The sequence below is a fragment of the Cibotium barometz genome, chromosome 24 (assembly GCF_041138505.1).
Source record: "Cibotium barometz isolate CiBa-2024 chromosome 24, ASM4113850v1, whole genome shotgun sequence".
Classification (NCBI taxonomy): Eukaryota; Viridiplantae; Streptophyta; class Polypodiopsida; order Cyatheales; family Cibotiaceae; genus Cibotium; species Cibotium barometz.
The window spans coordinates 55,213,907-55,232,995 of NC_141069.1; the positions used below are offsets into that span (position 1 = coordinate 55,213,907).

The window sequence follows — 19,089 nt, forward strand, 5'->3', positions numbered from 1 at the left end:
GCTTTGCCGTCTATTGGCAAATCTTGGTATTAGATAGCCGTCTTCTTCCACCATTTTCACTAACAGCCAGAGTGCATTAGCAGTCGCATGGAATTCGGTTTTTCATGCACAAACAAAGCACATTGAGGTGCATTATCATTATGTCAGGAAGAAGAGGCTCCATGTAGGAGAGATAGCCTTGACTTATGTGCCTACACAGGTCAATGTGGTAGATGGGTTTACCAAGTCTCTTTTGAGAGAAAAGTTTGAAGCTTTCCTCAAAGCTTTAAACTTATTACCTCAACCAAGGTAGTCTGCTACACCCTCTACACGTTCACACCATTCACTTCAGGGGGGTTTGTTAGCCTCTCACCTTCGGGAGGTCATGGTGTTAACATTCTTACTCACGTGCACTTTTTACCCTAAATTGGTAGGGGTTTTTTTTCCTATGTGAACACACTCTAGTGTGTTGGGCATGTTAGCCCTAGGACTACAAGTATCTTGTACTCCATTCATTTCTAATCATTCTATCGAGTACTTCCAGCTATCACATCTCATCTCTCTCGCTCTCTAAGCTTGATACAACTGTGTGTGTGTGTGTGTGTGCAGAGTATCTACTCCCCCATCCAACAGAATCAACCCTCAAACCTCTTTAGACTCCCTCCTTAATCCAATACTCCAGATGACCCTTACTGCTATTGCTATAAGGGTGTGGGACCACAGTACCTCATAGTGTCCTCTTCCATGTTGTATGTATATGCAAGGGCCTCCTCGACTTCCTCTTGGCCTGAAACCCTTAGAACTTTATGCACCACTCCCTGCATTAGAAAAGCTAACCTCTTAATGATACAGTCTGTGGGCCAACCAACCCCCTAGACCAACTTGGACTACGCTAAAAAATCAAGTCCCATCAACAAAGATTGAAACCAACCAAGGGGAAGGAACCATTAGCAAAGCTACCATTACAGTGCTTCCACTATTGTGGACTACACATGATTATGAAGTGTCCAAATTGGAACCCTCCAAAGCCTCTGCTAACATTGCATATTCCCTTTGTGAACGAATGTGGATCCAAGCATCTACATAAAGACTGTTCATTGAGAATCACTATCAAATCCAAATAAAGACCTAGAACTCAACATCTTAATTGTATAGGATGGTTGACTTACAAGCACAAGCAAGAGGAGCAAACAAAAATGACACCTAAGAAGCAACTTCTCAGTGGGGGAAGGAGCATGCTATAAAGGCTAAATTGAATCAAACCCCAAAACCCTTGAAACCTAAGGAAAGCAAGGATATAAATTTTGAGGATGTAGTTAACAAGGGAAAACCAATGTAAACCATGAACCTACCAAGAAGGGCAAGAAGTGTTGTTCTAAGCATACAAGCAAGGGCGACAATCTGGTCAACCATCCATCGATGAAGTTAGGGTGACAATCTGGTCAACCGTCCCATCATCGATGAAGAAACCACTTCATCTTGATCATTGTGAATGTGATCCTATGGAACCCAAACCTAAATCTAGGGTTGACAAAGGATAAGCCCCAATGGACCAACCATGTGTAACAAAAGACAAAAAGGAGTAGGCACAAAGGAGTACCACAACTCACAGTTGGAAAAATCTCACCTTAAGGTGTGAGAGTTGGTCAAAGAGGTCTAGGTTGAATTAAACTATGTGCTTGAACAAGTAGTGGAATATGAACACTTGTAGACATCAATATTACCATTGAATCCCATCTTACTATCAACACATCCAACCACCATTGATTCACCAAACCCTTAAGTAGTAGAAGTTGCTATATGAGGCGTTAGGGCCGCACCGACAAAAACAAATGCATCATGGGTGGATAAATTTGCTTGATGCTATTGTTGAGGACTTCGATTTAGGACTTTTGAGGGAAAATCTTAGTTGATGCTCATGCGTTAATATTTGCTCAGTTCTTGTGTGATTGGCGATGAACTACTTGTTCCCTTAAACGAGGACTCACATGTAGAAAAGTCAGGAAGGATTCCTCAATTTTGGTGTGGCATCACAAGAACATGTATCCAAAAACAATGCAGTAACACAAGAACCCGTCTTGTGGGAGGGAAACAAATTGTCTTCATGAACAACGTCTTTCTTAAGTGTCTCCACAATCTCATCATTGCAAGCTACAACCTCTAAATTTCTCGTGTGGTTATTAAAGTACGTAAGGTACACATGAATTTACAATATAGCCTCTATATTGAAATCCTTCTTTTGGATGGGTAGGTCATGGTGGGTGAAAGCCTAGTCCATGGTACGACCCATTGCCTAGATTACTTGAACCAATAGGTTGTCCTTTTGACAACGACTCCTTAATGCCACCATCGAGCCACACTTTATTCAAATTTCCACTTGTACTACATTTTCTTATATCACAGACAAGATTGATAAGACGGGGAGTATGTTAACCACATTTGTTAACACTGCTCCAACTACCCAAATGTGGACACATTAACATGAAGAGCTATCGGGAGATAGACCATGGTTCCCACAACAACTAATGGATGGGTGCGGTGGGCACCCTTGATAGTCAAAAAGTATTACTTCTATAAATTGGTTACACAAGGTGGACACACCAACACCATGAGCTATAAGGAGATAGACTATGGTATCCACATCAACCAATGGATGGGTGCCCTTGATGGTCAAAGTGTTGCTTCTGTAATTCATGCTTTAAGAGCGTGTGGCAACAAGCTTGTAGAGATTCTTAGTGAATGTGCTTCACACATGTATTATGAGAACCACCATTATAATAATAGACGGGTGCCCTTGATGGTCAAAGTGTTGCTATTGCAATTTGTGCTTCAAGACCGTGTGGCAACAAGCTTGTAGAGATTCTTGGTGAATGTCCTTCACACATGTATTATGAGAACCAATGCGCCAACCTCTGTCATAGGTCTCCACAGTGGTGGACACACTTTGAGTGAGTGTGAACACTTATGACCTTGTATATATACCAAATTCTCTCTTAATGAAAAGGACCCTACCATTTAACAATTTAGATTTTATCTTGTTATCCCTCTTGCTAATCATTTTTAAATCTAGGCTAGTGTGTGTGTTCCATGCTAATGTGCTTGTGAAAGAGAGAGAGAGTGTGTGTTCCATGCTAATGTGCTTGTGTGTGAGAGAGTGTGTGTGTGAGGTGAGGAGAGGGCACTACCCATGCAGACGGAGCCGCTAGCAAGAAGGAGTGAAGCAAGAAGCTCTCCACAAGAGAAGATGGGATCCCTTGAGCTCATCGGCTCAATGAAAAAACCCCACACAACATTAAGGGATTTGAGGAGGAGAAGCCTCTTTTTGCTTCAATAGACCTTAACACCATTAACCCCTTTTCGAAAAAACCCAAACCTCATCATTGATGCTATTGAAACCCACTAAAACTATAAATGTATAGAGAGAGTGGCATCCCTTGAGCTTGTCAGCTTGACGACTAACACTACACAACATTGAAGGATTTGAGGAGGAGAAGCCTTTTTTTGCTTTAATAGACAACATCATCGGCAGCCCCTCTTCTAGAAACCCAAACCTCATCATCAATGCTACCCAAACCCACAAAACCATAGCTTCCTCACAAGCTAATTCTAAGAAGGGTACCAAACCTTAAGCTCCATCAAAGAAAGGTAATCCACCATGTCAATCACTTTCAAGGTATCTACAAAGTACTAAAAGATGGGTGGAAATGCAGTTGTTGGTAGTACATGAGAGTAGCAATCCAATTTGCCGACCCAACATAAATTTATTATTTGAGTAAAATTATAACTCGAAGAAGTAAGTGTTATTGTGGACTCCTCACAATAAAGAAACATTTCTTGCTAAGGTTGAGTTGAGGGATGTGAGCGCGAAAGGAGGCTTTCGTGAGCTTCTAGCGAGCCCGAAGCCACGAGTGCCAATGGAGCCTCTCGTGATTCCATGAGCGAGCCTCTAGACAGCTAGCCTAAGCAAGGAGAAGCCACCCACCTCACTTGACGAGTTAGTGCGCGCGCCAATGGAGCCTCTCGTGAAGCCACCTCATTTGCCAGTGCGATACGACGTGGCGCGTGGATACTGGCAAGGCAGGGACGCGCGCTACGTGAGAATCTTGCATCGAGTTAATTCGTTTTCACCTCCCTCCCTCCCCCCCCCCTCCCCCCTCTCTCTTTCTCTCTCCTTCTCTCGCTCGCGCGTCAACCCCCTGGATTCCTGATGCTCTTTGGACCAACCATTTAGTGCTGACAGCATGCCTTCTCTCGAAGGCTACAAGAGTGAGATGAATTTCTGCCAAGCAGTTTGATCGAGCTCACGTTGCCTTTCTGCATTACCCTCATAATGGGCTCCAATTTTACCATAGCTCAACTGGGCTCCCATGTTGCCGTGCCTCGCCTCTCCACCAACAATCTGGCCACGCCAATGCTGGGGTTCTTCAAGCTCTCTGACACCACTGATTACTCCCTGGTGGTGGCCATCACACTCATGGTCACTCTCCTCTGTGCTTGCATGGTCATTGGCCACCTCCTCGAGGAGAACCGATGGATGAACGAATCAATCACCGCCCTAGTCTTAGTGAGTAATCATCCACCTATGCAATTAATTCACATCTTCACATGTAGCTCGTTGCAAAATCACATCATTAGTTTTTACTGTATAATCTATGGCATGGCCTATGTGGCCACATCTTTTTTAACGCCAACCCACATATGATACAGTATGATAGACCATCTGGGGAATCGCCTATGGATCCAATGTTATTAGCTATTTATTTGCATCATGCATGGCCCGAGTATTGACTTGGATGAGCCATCCAATGGCATGGGTTATGTGAATCACGTCTTTTCAATGCTCGTTCATCAATGCTCGTTCAACATCAATATAATGTGTCATTGATGGCACCATCTACATTTTTACATGCCATGCTTTATTTGATGTCAAGATCTTGACTCTCTTGATCCTGCACAGGGGTTGTGTGCTGGAGTTGTGGTCTTGGTTTCCACCAAGGGGACCAATTCTCACATCCTACAGTTTGACGAAGAGCTCTTTTTCATCTATCTTTTGCCGCCCATCATATTCAATGCAGGGTAAGAAGTTCTCTTTTTAAAATTGCAGCTCTCATTAGCTTTGTTGGACGGTAACAGTTGATGGTGGATGTAGTGGTGTAAAACAAGTCTGATGCAAATTTTGCATGTTTGTAAGGTTTCCCTGCAGCTGAATGTGAATGCCAAGTACTATCACACCATGGCTGTATTTTACCCTATGCAAGCCCCCGGTGTTCTGTTACTGTGGATACTATCTATTAATCAATCTCATTTTTCATTTGTAGAGATATTTAGTCTCTCTTTTATACAACATAGAAGAAAAGCTGACCCATGCCATAATAATTTTCATTCTGTTATATGTATCAATAAAGCAAATTAGGGGGGTGTTGGGCGGCACGCGGAAGCGAATCTAGGAACCCACGTATCCTCAAAGGAGGTGCTAAGTTTGCAGGAAGATCCACCTGGTGCATGTTCCACCATGTGAGGGGTGCAGGCGAGGAGGAAATCCTTCCACGGTCTCCTCGTGGTTGGAGCTTTGCTGTGAACTGTCGGATCAATGATGTCAAATTCCCCTTGTAGAGGGGCTGGACAATAACTTCCTAGGCCACCTTGGCTCTGGTTGCGTGGCTATCATTGCCAGACCATACGAAGTCACAACAACGTGGCTTGCCAAGGACAAATGACCCAAACTCTAGTAAACCACGTCGAATGCTGGTTCCACCCAAAAACCACACAACTTGTGCTAGCTGATCTAAGTCCCAAAAGGGGAGGCATATTATCTCTTTAGCCTCGGCAAAGTGCTGTAGGTAGGCTGCAGTGTCATATGCAAACTCTGCATCTCAAAGCTTCTCGAAAGAGGATGGCGAGGTTAGGTCTTGGAGGCTTGTGTCCTGTGCTCGCAGGAAGCTGCTCATCGCCTTCGCCAATAAACAGGAAGACAAAAGGAGTCCAAGGGTAGCCTTGGTGCTCCTAGCAAGGGATAGGAAAATGCTCTCCACCCGCTCTCTACATGTGAGGGGTGGGGGGGGAAGGGGGGGGGGGGTCAGATTTACAATGGGGACAGCCTAGCTAACGAGAAATCACCCCTATCACCTACATGCTCATTTTTTTTTTCAACTGGACTTTGGCCCAAGATCCTCCCATAGTTACCAATTTTTCACCATTTGTAGGCCCTTATTTATCCACCTGTAGGCGATGCCGCCAAGGAAGCACAAGGGGGGTTTTGAACCCAAGACCTCTTGGTCTTAGGCAAACACCTTCACCACTTGAGCAAGACCTCTTGGTCTTAGGCAAACACCTTCATTTAAAAGGGGGAAAGCCTTACTCTATGGCCGATGGGAGCATTTTTAGATAAATCTTGCGGAGGGCAGCTTTCATTTGCATTTGAAGCCTGGCCCTTGCTCCAGGGAGGAAGGGGGGGGGGGGGGGGGGAGAGTATGGAAGCTAATTCAGGAACCCCCCCTTGCTGCAGGGAGGAAGGGGATGTTAGCACTTTCATCCCCAGTTTCTGCTCTGTATGGTGCCCATTTGGTCCCCTTTTGTATGGCCCTTGTTTGTGGGCTGGCCACCCCTTTTTTTTAGTATTTTTCTGGGATTTTTCCAAGCCATTCTGGCATTTTTCCAGTGAGCCATGTCCAACAGCTCCAGTCGGCCTGTTTCTGAGCTCCAGTCGGCCAGCTCTTCCCCACTATATATAGTGGGTGCTGGCCTCTCATTTTTCATTGAGTCTTGTACTTATTTGCTCCCTCACTTATGAGACTATCACTGTCTCTTGCTTGGGACTGTTTTGGTTCAGTATATTCAACATAGTTTGCTCCGTATCTCTCTCTCTCTTGCACTCTCTGTTCAGCACATTCTAGTGCCACTCTGCTTCCGCTCTGTGCACTCTTTCATGGTATCATCGCTCCAGGTTTAGCAACCTTTCTGCTGCCCCAGATTCAGCCCTGTTTTCAGCACCTTCTCCTCTGCGTTTTCTTCCAGATCCATAGCTTTTGCTACTGCGTTTTCTGGACAGCACTCTGCTGGTCGTTTTTTCTTCAGATTGGCTTCACCGATTCAGCCGTCTGGCTCTTGGAGATCAGCGTTTCATTGCCCACTTGGAGATTGGACTGCAGGCGGCCTGTTTTCTACAGGACAGCACTTCTTCATTGCTGCGTTTTCCTCTCCAGTGGTTCTTTCCCTTTGCAGAGGGGGCTTGTGGTGTTGCAGGCTTTGGTGGCACTCTTGGTACCTGTGGAGGACACCTTTTTTCTTCAGAGTTTGTGCATTTCTTGAGATTGAGCCCAAGCTCTTGTGATGGCTGCTCCCATTTCTTGAGATTGAGCCCAAGCTCTTGTGATGGCTGCTCCCACTTCTCTTCATATGTTTGCTGAGTCTGCCAAGTTGGATGGTTCCAACTACACCCTATGGAAGGTGAAGGTGAAATCGGCCTTGCGTGGCGTGGATCTCTGGGATTGGCTTGTTACACCAGCCAATGCCACCCCTCCCACCCTTGCTTCCGGTGGTGTGACTCAGGCACAGATTGATATTTGGCAGTCGAATGATCGACGTGTTTTCTCCTTCTTGATGTTGAACTGTCAGGATGCTGTTCTCTCTCATGTGCATACAGCAGATGCTGCACATGAAGTTTGGAAGGCTTTTGCAGATCTCTATGAGATTAAGTCTCCGGGTCGGATTTTGGCATTGGAAAAGCAACTTATGAACTTATCAGTTTCTGCGTTTCCATCTTTATCTGCTTTCATCTCAAAGATGAAAGATCTCCGGGACGAGCTTGCTGTTTGTGGCAAGGACATCTCCACAGAGGATATGGCTATTCGGCTGCTCTCCAAACTTCCAGAGAGGTTTGATGCATACTTTCAGTCTCTGGTTTCTTCTCCTTGTCTTGTTCCAGTTACTTGGGAGGAAGTTCTCCCCTCCATTATGCAGATAGAGTCTCGCTTTGAGGAGCGGATTGGCACCTCTGGTGGCCCTGATGGAGCTTTGGCAGCACGAGATAAAGGGAAGTCTCAACAAAAGAAAGGTAAAGGGGGTTCTGACAAGAACTCCAAGGATTCCGATAAGGATAAAGACAACAAATCTTCAAAGAATAAGGACATTGAATGTCATTATTGTGGCAAGAAGGGTCACAAGTCACCCCAATGTCACAAGAAGAAGCGTGATGAAGCAGAAAAGAACTCTTCCTCAACGGCGGTGTCTCAACCCAAGAAGGATGATGGAATTCTTCTCTTAGCAGGTACTCGGCATATACTTACTCTTGTGACTTCTCAGTCACGGTCTTGGATTGTTGATAGCGGTGCTACTGCTCATATGACACCCCATCGAGATTGGTTCGAGGACTTCACTTCCCGATCAGGCGAGATCACTCTGGGTGATTCTTCTTCTGTGCCAGTGCATGGTCATGGCACTATCCCCATCTTCTGTTCTGACGAGGACAAGAGGTACTTCTCTGACGTTCTGTATATTCTAGATTTGGCTTTTAACCTTTTGTCAGTGAGTGCTCTTACAGCTCAGGGTGCGGAGGTGATCTTTTCTCGTTATGAGATTACCATTCGTGATAAAGCGACTGGTAGCATCTTGGCTCAGGGAGTCCAAGATAGTGGCCTCTACAAACTGACCGCTCTGCTTTCTTCTGGTGCTTCTTCTGCTCTTTGGCATGCTCGGTTTGGCCATTTGAGCTATCAGCTTCTGCAGCGAGCTTCGAAGGATGGGTTGGTTGATGGATTACCAACCATCAAGGCTCCGTCTTCTGCTTGTTCCTCTTGTTTACAGGGGAAGCAGCACCGAGCCGCCTTTCCGAAGGAGGCGACACACAGATCTTCGACATCACTTGCTCTCATTCATGCAGACTTATGTGGTCCTATGAGTACCGCGTCTTTGAGTAAGGCGTTGTACATGCTCGTGATGGTGGATGATTTTACCAGATATACTTGGGTTTTCTTTCTGAAGACCAAGGATGAGACTTTTCATCACTTCTGTGATTGGAAAGCCGAGGTGGAAAAAGAGACCGGTCACTTGGTCAAGGCTCTCAGGACCGATGGAGGGGGTGAGTTTACATCCCAGGAGTTTCCGCAATATTGCAAGACTCATGGCAGTCGGAGACAGCTTACTGCAGCATATACTCCATCTCAGAATGGAGTTGCCGAGAGGAAGAATAGGACCATTATGGAGATGGCCCGTGCTATGCTTGAGCATTCTTCATTACCTCGACGTTTCTGGGCTGAGGCGGCTTCCACTGCTGTCTACATTCAGAATAGGTCTCCTACTGCTGCTCTTCCCGACAAAACTCCATATGAGGCTTTCCATGGTGAGAAGCCCTCCGTTGTTCATTTCCGGATATTTGGATGTACCGCGTATGTTCATGTGCCTAAGGAGCACCGTTCCAAGTTGGACTCGAAGTCTCAGCGCATGACTTTTCTCGGATACAGCACTGTGTCCAAGGCATATCGTCTTTATGATCCTCAAGCGGGTAAAGTTGTTGTGAGCCGTGATGTGGTGTTCGACGAGACTCCTACATCTTCAGAGGGGGGTGGTGAGCTTCTTCTTCCTGCACCTCCTTCTCCTCCTCGTACTCCTCCTCCTGCTCCTGCTGTTACTGTTACACCTCCAGCTGAGGATTCTCAGTCAGATGATGATGACCCTGCTCCTCCTCCGGCGAGTTCGAGCAGATCTGTACCTGGTTGGTATTATCAGACAGTTCGTGACTCTGGGTTACGTGAGCTTTCTTCTGCTCCTTCGCCTGGTTCTCTTCGGCGTTCTTCCAGAGTTACAGGGAAACAAATTCATGAGGGCAACATGTTTGTTAATTATGCTCTTATGTCTACCATCATTAATGGTCCTTCTGATCCCACTTCTGTAGACGAGGCTCTTTCACATGAGTCTTGGCGTCATGCTATGCAGACAGAGCTGGATGCTATCGAACGGAATGGCACTTGGATTTTGGTGCCTCGGCCTCTGCAGCGTAAGGTGATTGGTGTGCGTTGGATTTTCAAATCAAAGTTCCGAGCTGATGGCAGCTTGGACAAGCACAAGGCGAGGTTGGTTGCCAAGGGTTATGCTCAGCGCCCTGGTGTCGACTTCGATGAGACCTTCGCTCCAACGGCCCGGATGACTACCATTCGTACCGTTCTTGCACTTGCAGGACATCATAGATGGCCCGTTTTCCAGATGGACGTCAAGTCGGCTTTCTTGAATGGAGAGCTTACACAGGAGGTTTATATTGATCAGCCGCCAGGATTTGTTGTTCCGGGCAAACAGGATCATGTGTACCGGCTGAAGAAGGCTTTATATGGTCTAAAGCAGGCTCCGTGGGCTTGGTACCAGCGGATTGATGAGTTCTTTCAGAAGCTCGGCCTGCGCCGTTCTCATGCAGATTCGAACCTTTATATCCTCCTTGAGAGGGGGTTGATTGTTATCATTGTGGTCTATGTTGATGACCTCATCTTTACAGGTTCTTATTTTGTGCGGATCCGTTCTGTTATGGATGCTTTGGAGACAGAGTTTGAGATGACGGATCTGGGCCTCTTGCACTATTTTCTTGGCTTTGAGATTTGGCAGACCTCGAAGGGCATTTTCTTCTCTCAGCAGAAGTACACTCGGGAGATTCTCGACAGATTTCAGATGACTGGGTGCAAACCAATATCTTCTCCTTTGGATATTGGTGAGAAGCTTTCTTCACTTGATGCTTCTCCAGGGACTGATCAGGGACAGTATCGGGTTCTCGTCGGTTGTTTGGTATGGTTGACCTACTCCCGATTGGACATATGCTTCGCAGTTAGTTTATTGAGTTCCTTCTCATCCAAACCCCGTCAGCAGCATTGGCGGTGTGCTCTCAGAGTTCTTTGGTACTTACGTGGCACTCTGGATTTTGGCATCTTTTATGGCCAAGGACGCACTCTTGTTGGATGGTCTGACTTAGACTGGGCTGGAGATCCAGATACACGGCGTTCGACCACTGGTTGTGTTTTTTCACTTGGGTCTGGAGCCATTTCTTGGAGCAGTAAAAAGCAGCCTACTGTGGCGCTTTCCTCTACCGAGGCGAAGTACCGTGCAGTTTGTTATGCTGCATGTGAGGCGATATGGTTGCGGAGATTATTGGAGGAGCTTGGCTGTCCTCCTACCGGATCTACTCTTCTTTGGTGTGACAATCAGAGTTGCATCGCCATCGCCAAGAACCCTGTGTTTCATGCTCGTACGAAGCACATTGAGATTCAGTATCACTATGTTCGTGAACGGGTTCTTGCTGGAGATTTGGTTTGGAGTATTGTCCTTCCACGGAGAATGCTGCAGATTTGTTCACCAAGCCGGTTTCTCAAGCTTCCTTGGCTCCTCATCTTCGGATTCTCGGAGTTTGTTCAGCATCTGGTGCTGAGAGGGGGTGTTAGCACTTTCATCCCCAGTTTCTGCTCTGTATGGTGCCCATTTGGTCCCCTTTTGTATGGCCCTTGCTTGTGGGCTGGCCACCCCTTTTTTTTAGTATTTTTCTGGGATTTTTCCCAGCCATTCTGGCATTTTTCCAGTGAGCCATGTCCAACAGCTCCAGTCGGCCTGTTTCTGAGCTCCAGTCGGCCAGCTCTTCCCCACTATATATAGTGGGTGCTGGCCTCTCATTTTTCATTGAGTCTTGTACTTATTTGCTCCCTCACTTATGAGACTATCACTGTCTCTTGCTTGGGACTGTTTTGGTTCACTATATTCAACATAGTTTACTCCGTATCTCTCTCTCTCTCTTGCACTCTCTGTTCAGCACATTCTAGTGCCACTCTGCTTCCGCTCTGTGCACTCTTTCAGGGGACACAGTCCAACCACGACTAGGAAATCCTTCCACAGTTCTCCTTGTGGTTGGAACTCTGCTATGAACTTCAGGATCAATGATGTCAAATCCTCCTTGTAGAGGGGCTGGACAATAACTCTGGCCACCTACTGTCAGACCATAAGAAGTCACAACATGGCTTGTTGGGGACAACTGAGCCAAGCTTGAGTAAAGTAGCTTCCTTCAAGTGGTAATTCCACCCAAAAACCACACGACTTGTGCCAGTTGATCTAAGCTCCAAAGGGGAGGCATAATATCTCTTTAGCCTTTGCAAAGTGCTATAGATGTTCTGCCGAGCTGAAAAGGTAGGGCTGCAGTGTCATCTACAAACTCCGCCTTCTATAAAGCTTCTCCAAAGTGAGAATGGGGATGTTGGACCTTGGAGACTTGTGTCCGGTGGTTGCAGAAAGTTCCTCATCGCCTTCACAATGAAGAGGAAGAGAAAAGGAGTCAAGGGGTAGCCTTGGCGCTCCCAGCAAGAGATGGGAAAATGTTATCCGCCCGCTCCCTAACTGTGGACTTGACTATCTGCTGAATCAACTCGGTCGTAAGCCTGCTCAAAGTTGAGAAGGAGAAATGCCATATCCTTCTACCTCATTTGTGCCCAGGCGGTTGCTTCCCAAATAGCGAAGATGTCATCTAGGATGCTCCCATTCAGATGCCTTGGCTACTGTTACCCTTGGTCTTAGCTCTCAGTATACCTAGGTAGGGTGGTAAATGGACATGTGTTTCTACTGCAGCCGCCTGAAGGGCAAGTTTTGTAAAGCTAAGTATGTAATGTTTAAGCTCTTATAAGAGGACTCTTGTAAAAAGAGAAAGTAGTGTTTATTTTGGCTAGCTTTTAGGAAAGCTAAGTATAGCTTTAGCCTAAAGCTATGTAAGACCATTAACGTCTCGATGTAATCTGATTAATGTAAGAAAGAGAGTTGGAGTTGAATTGAAAAAGAGTGATTGTGACAGACTTATGGTGTTATGTGTGTGTGAGAGAGAGATGCTGTTTGGCGGGGGCCTTTGCGTACTCATCAGGGGTCCTTACATACATATGCTCATCGCCCTTTGGGTTCAGGTGCCCAGCAACAGACCAGGATCGAGAGGCCGGGAGGCCAACTTTCTCAGGGTACAGGGGCTCTTGGGGTGGATAGAGTAGAACGGTATCCTATTAGAAGTCGCCTAACAAAAGAAGCACAACAACAATTGCCTCTTGTGTTTGGTTCGAAGGGTGAGGTCATCTCGCCATGGGATGGTCATTACCCTTCGGCACGTGCTCGGGAACTCCAAGGGCAGTCTGAGATCACAAATACCATGTCTAAAAATGCAATGCTTCAAAAGGTTCGTGATTTGGCAGATTGTCCTGGGCCTAGTACACGGCCTTGTTGATTCCTTTTCTGGGAAGGCTTATGAAAATTGTACAATGGAATGTAAAGGGTATTTCTTCGCGCCAAAAGCAGTTCAGGCTTTGGCGTACAACTTTTTATCATGGTTGGGATGTTTTGTGTGCAGTTGAACATAAGCAGCAGAAGTTGGCTGGCAAAGCCTATGTATATAAGGGGTTTCATGTTTTCTACAGCGGACATCCTGCTTCGTAGTCAGGTGTTATGTTTGCTGTTCGTTCGCAGTTTCAGCCTTCTCTTGTGATTCAAGATGTTCATGGAAGATTTCTAGTGATACAGATTGTTTGGGATGATACGCCTTTATGGTTGTTAGGGGTATATGCTCCAAATAATGCTCGTGCACGCCGTTTGCTGTGGAATGACTTGTGTGCTCTTTCAATCTCTCATCCTGGCTTTGTGATGGGAGACTTTAATACGTGTGTCTCCAGGGAGCAAGCCACGTCGCCTCATTCTGTAATGGATGGCCCGGAGAGAATGGCGTGGGAAGCTTTTGCAGCAAGGTCGCTAAAACAAGACATGTGGTCTTGGCTGCATCCAGATGAAAGGGGTTACACTTATGCCTCACAACAGTTTCGGGGCACTTATGCTAGATTGGATAGGATGTATATTTTACATCAAGATCTCTTTTTGGCAGAGGTTCTTACTATGATGGTTATCAGCAACAACAGGTTTTGTCGGATCATTGGCCGCTTGTGTTTGAAATGGTCTATCACCCTGTGGATGCATATAAAGGCTTGTTGGGACGCTTGCCTTTGCGCTTAAATCACACTTTTTTGGAGCATGAAGTTTTTGATGTTTATATGCGTCAGTTGATACGACATTTCTCCACAAGAGTGTCCATGGCTGATTATCATGCTTGGCCAGTGTTCCTTACCAACACTCGGAAATTAGCGCGGCATTATGGTCTTGCTAATGCCTCTATACAAAAACAGCATGTGGCTCTTCTTGAGTCGCTTTTAAAGGGCTTGCAGGCGTTCATGTTTACTGACTCTATGAATGCTGAAGTTGTGGATGCCATAGAATGGCTGAAAAAGGAGCTATCTAGGGTGCAGGAAGCACAATATGTTCGCTTTAAACTACTTACACGTCTTGATGCTTTGCAGGATGCTAACTGTCAATCTCATCGCTTCTATGATAAGTTGCATCAAAAACATATGCGTGAGAATATTGTTAGGCTGATGGATGGATGTCCAAGGCAACCTTGTTACTCAACCTTTTGAGGTTATTCAGCATTTCATCAGGTTTTATGAAGATTTACTTGCCCCTCGAGAGGATGTCTCGCCGGCTGTCCTGGCTGCAAGGGAGTCATTGTTTGCTGAAGTAAGATATCAAGTTGACCCTGATGTCGCGGTTCAGCTTGATGCTCCTGTTACTCAAGGGGAAGTGGAAGCTGTTCTCTCCAAACTTCCCATGGGAAAGAGCCCTGGTTGGGATGGTTTGACAAATGAGTTTTTCCGAAAATATGCTGATTAGCTTGCAGAGCCTTTGACGCTTATTTGTCAAAGGGTTTGGGATGAGGGATATATGCCTGTCGATTGGAAGTTGGGAAAGTCCCTTCGCCTACTTCTTTGGCTCAATGGCGCCCGATCTCACTTATGGGTATTATGTATAAAATCTTTACAAAGATTTTTGCCAATCGCTTGTAGAAGGTGCTTCCTACTCTTATTCATCCATATCAATATGGATTTGTGCATGGCAGGAATATTTTGCATAATATTCTTAATGTTCAAATTGGAGTGGATTATGCCAAGGCAAAGAAGCAAGAGATTGTGATGGTGCAGCTAGATCTTGAAAAAGCTTTTGATCATGTCAGCTGGTCTTTCCTTTCTCAGTTAATGACAGCCATGGGCTTTGGTCCCAAAATGGCTAATTTGGTGCATTTACTTGGCTCTGGCTCTATCACGCGGATTATGCTCAATGGAGGACTTTCGGATGGTATTTCTCTCACCCGTTCTCTCCGGCAGGGCTGTCCTCTTAGCCCTCTTTTCTTTGCCATTGCCACTCATCCTATGTTATCTCGCCTAGATGCTATGGCATCGCATGGTGAAGTGGTTGGTTTGCATCTCCCTCATGGCAAGCAATTGGTTGCTCAAGCCCTTGCGGATGACACTTTTATGTTTCTCAGGGCCGAAAAAGCCAATATAGATCGAGCAATGAAAGCTTGGAATAATTTTGCATTGGCTTCTGGGCTGAAAATAAATTCAACAAAATCAGCCCTCATTGTATGTACGGAATTTGATGCTTATTTTCAGTCTCTTATTTCTTCTCCTCGTCCTGTTCCAGTTACTTGGGAGGAAGTTCTCCCCTCCATTTTGCAGATTGAGTCTCGCTTTGAGGAGCAGACTGGCACCTCTAGTGGTTTTGATGGAGTTTTGGCTGCATGAGATAAAGGGAAGAATCAAGAAGAAAGGGAAAGGGGGTTCTGACAAGAACTCCAAGGATAATGACAGGGATAAAGACAAAAGTAGATCTTCTAAAAACAAGGACATTGAGTGTCATTATTGTGGCAAGAAGGGTCATAAATCGCCCCAATGTCACAAGAAGAAGCGGGATGAAGAAGCAAAGAACTCTTCCTCTACAGTGGTGTCTCAGACCAAGAAGGATGATGGTATTCTTCTATTAGCAAGTACTCGTCGTGTACTTACTCTTGTGACTTCTCAGTTGTGGTCGTGGATTGTGGATAGCGGTGCTACTGCTCACATGACACCCCATTGAGATTGGTTCGAGGACTTCACTGCCAGGTTAGGCGAGATCACTTTGGGTGATTTTTCTTTTGTGCCAGTGCATGGACGTGGCACCGTCCCCATCTTCTGCTCTTCCGAGGACAAGAGGTACTTCTTTGACGTTCTGTACATTCCAGATTTGGCATTTAACCTTTTGTCAGTGAGTGCTCTTATAGCTCAGGGTGCGGAGGTGATCTTCTCTCCTTATGAGATTACCATTCGTGATAAGGAGACTGGTAGCATCTTGGCTCAGGGAGTCCAAGATAGTGGTCTGTACAAGTTGACCGCTTTGCTTTCTTCTGGTTCTTCTTCTGCTCATTGGCATGCTTGGTTTGGCCATTTGAGCTATCAACTTCTACAGCAAGCTTTGAAGGATGGGTTGGTTGAGGGTTTACCTACCATCAAGGCTCCATCTTCTGTTTGTTCCTCTTGTTTACAAGGGAAGCAACACCGAGCCGCCTTTCCGAAGGAGGCGACACACAGATCTTCGACATCACTTGCTCTTGTTCATGCAGACTTATGTGGTCCTATGAATACCGCGTCTTTGAGTAAGGCGTTGTACATGCTCATGATGGTGGATGACTTCTCCATATATACTTGGGTCTTCTTTCTGAAGTCCAAGGATGAGGCTTTTCTGCACTTTTGTAATTGGAGAGTTATGGTGGAAAAAGAGACCGGTTCCTTTGTCAAGGCTCTCAGGATCGACAGAAGGGGTGAGTTTACATTCCAGGAGTTCCAGCAATATTGTAGGACCCATGGCATTCGGAGATAGCTTACTACAGCATATACTCCATCACAGAATGGAGTTGCAGAGAGGAAGAATAGGACCATTATGGAGATGGTTGCTATGCTTGAGCACTCTTCATTACCTCGACGTTTCTGGGCTGAGGCGGCTTCCACTGCTGTCTACATTTAGAACAGGTCTCCTACTGCTACGCTTCGAGATAAAACTCCGTATGAGGCTTTCCATGGTGAGAAGCCCTCTGTTGTTCATTTCCGTGTATTTGGTTGTTTGGCGTATGTACATGTGCCTAAGGAGCATCGCTCCAAGTTGGACTCGAGGACTCAGCGCATCACTTTTCTCGGATACAGCACTGTGTCCAATCGTCTTTATGATCAGCAGGACGGCAAAGTTGTTGTGAGTTGTGATGTGGTGTTCGACAAGACTCCTACATCTTTAGAGTGGGGTGGTGAGCTTCTTCTTCCTCTGCCTCCTCCTCCTCCTCCTTCTCCCTTTGCTTCTGTTACACCTCCAGCTGTGGATTCTCAGTCAGATGATGACGACTTTGCTCCTCCTCCAGCGAGTTTGAGCAGATCTGTGCTTGGATGGTATTTTCAGATAGTTTGTGATTCTGGGTTACGTGAGCTTCCTTCTGCTCCTCCGCCTGGTTCTCTCAGGCGATCTTCCAGAGTTTCAGGGAAACAAATTCATGAGGGCAACATGTTTGTTAACTATGCTTTTATGTCCTCTATCATTCATGGTCCTTTTGATCTCTCTTCTGTGGACAAGGCTCTTTCACATGAGCCTTGGTGTCGTGCTATGCAGGTAGAGCTGGATGCTATTGAACAGAATGGCACTTGCATTTTGGTGCCTAGGCCACTGTAGCGTAAGGTGATTGGTGCCTAGGCCACTGCAGCATAAGGTGATTGGTGTGCGCTGGATCTTCAAATCGAAGTTCCGAGCTGATGGTAGCTTGGACAAGCACAAGGCAAGGTTGGTTGCCAAGGGTTATGCTCAGCGCCCTGGGGTTGACTTCAATGAGACCTTTGCTCCAACGGCCCGGATGACTACCGTTTGCACCGTTCTTGCTCTTGCAGGACATCATAGATGGTCCGTATTCCAGATGAACGTCAAGTCGGCTTTCCTGAATGCTTGCTTTCACAGGAGGTTTATGTTGATCAGCCGTCGGGATTTGTTGTTCCAGGCAAATAGGATTAGATGTAGCGGCTGAAGAAAGCTTTATATGGTCTGAAGCAGGCTCCGCGGGCTTGGTACCAGCAGATTGATGAGTTCTTTCAGAAGCTCGGCCTGCGTCGTTCTCATGCAGATTCGAATGCTCCGAGGTATTTTTGCCTCGCCATCGCCTATGTATCACATATTACACCCCCATTATGGTACTGGTTGGAGCTAGACGGATCTGCATTGCAGCATACTGAGCCTCTAGCAGTAGTGCTCCATCCATCACACCCCCCCACTAGTTTAGCACTTTCATAGTTTATTTCATGTTCATTTTGTCCTTTTTTTTTCTAGACATCGAGAGGACATTGACAGTTGTACATTGATTTGTCTCATAGGTCGAGTTCGGTCTCTAGTAGAGGTTAATACAGCTTTTTCTCTCTCTCTCTCTCTCTCTCTCTCTCTCTCTCTCTCTCTCTCGATGGGTGATACAATTTGAGGATCAAAGGTGCTTAAGCATGTACTTGATGGAGCTCAAACGACACAGGGATGTAGTGTCGAGGTAGCATGCTGAGAGACAACCCCGGCTGTGACACGACACCTCACAGAGAGCCATTACAAATTTCTCTATGGTACACACATCCACATCGGTATCCGCTGCCCACAACAGTTCCTCTACTACGACATCAGAGCCCACCACCTGTACCCATTGAATGAGTGCACAGAGCGGAAGCAACTAAGCACTAGAGTGTGCTGAGCAGAGAGTGCAAGAGAGAGAGAGAGATGAGCAACTATGCTGAATATAGTGAAGTGATACAGTCCCAAGCAAGAGACAAAATGTGTCATAAGTGAGGGAGCAAAAGAAAGACTAGGCAAGATGAAAAAGTGAGAGGCCAGCCCACCTATTTATAGGTAAGAGGGGCTGGGCGACTGGACATGATAAACTGGCTGACTGGATATAGTGTAGCTGGCCGACTGGGGAAAATACATCCAAGTTGGGAAAAATCCCAAAAAATATATAATAAAAGGGGTGGCCAGCCCACAATCAAGGGCCATGAAAAGGGACCAAAAAGGACACCAAATATGGGCAGAAACTAGGGATGAATGTGCTAACACCCCCTCTCAGCACCAGATGCTGAACATACTCCAAGAAGCCGAAGATGAGGAGCCAAGGAAGCTTGAGAAACTGGCTTGGTGAACAAATCTGCAGCATTCTCCGCTGAAGGACAATACTCCAAATGCAAATCTCTAGCAGCA

General features: G+C 46.1%; 1 protein-coding gene across 2 annotated transcripts in view; it reads left to right on the forward strand.

Annotated features, from left to right (window-relative positions):
* Positions 1-3,812: 3,812 nt before the first annotated feature.
* Positions 3,813-19,089, forward strand: part of LOC147625461 (sodium/hydrogen exchanger 1-like) — a 46,315-nt gene continuing 31,038 nt past the window's right edge. For both annotated transcript variants that reach the window (XM_086818797.1, XM_086818798.1), the window contains exons 1-2: positions 3,813-4,543; positions 4,937-5,055. In XM_086818797.1, the coding sequence (XP_086674923.1) occupies positions 4,310-4,543; positions 4,937-5,055 (353 nt within the window). In that variant the 5' untranslated portion in view covers positions 3,813-4,309. The remainder of the gene's footprint in view (positions 4,544-4,936; positions 5,056-19,089) is intronic.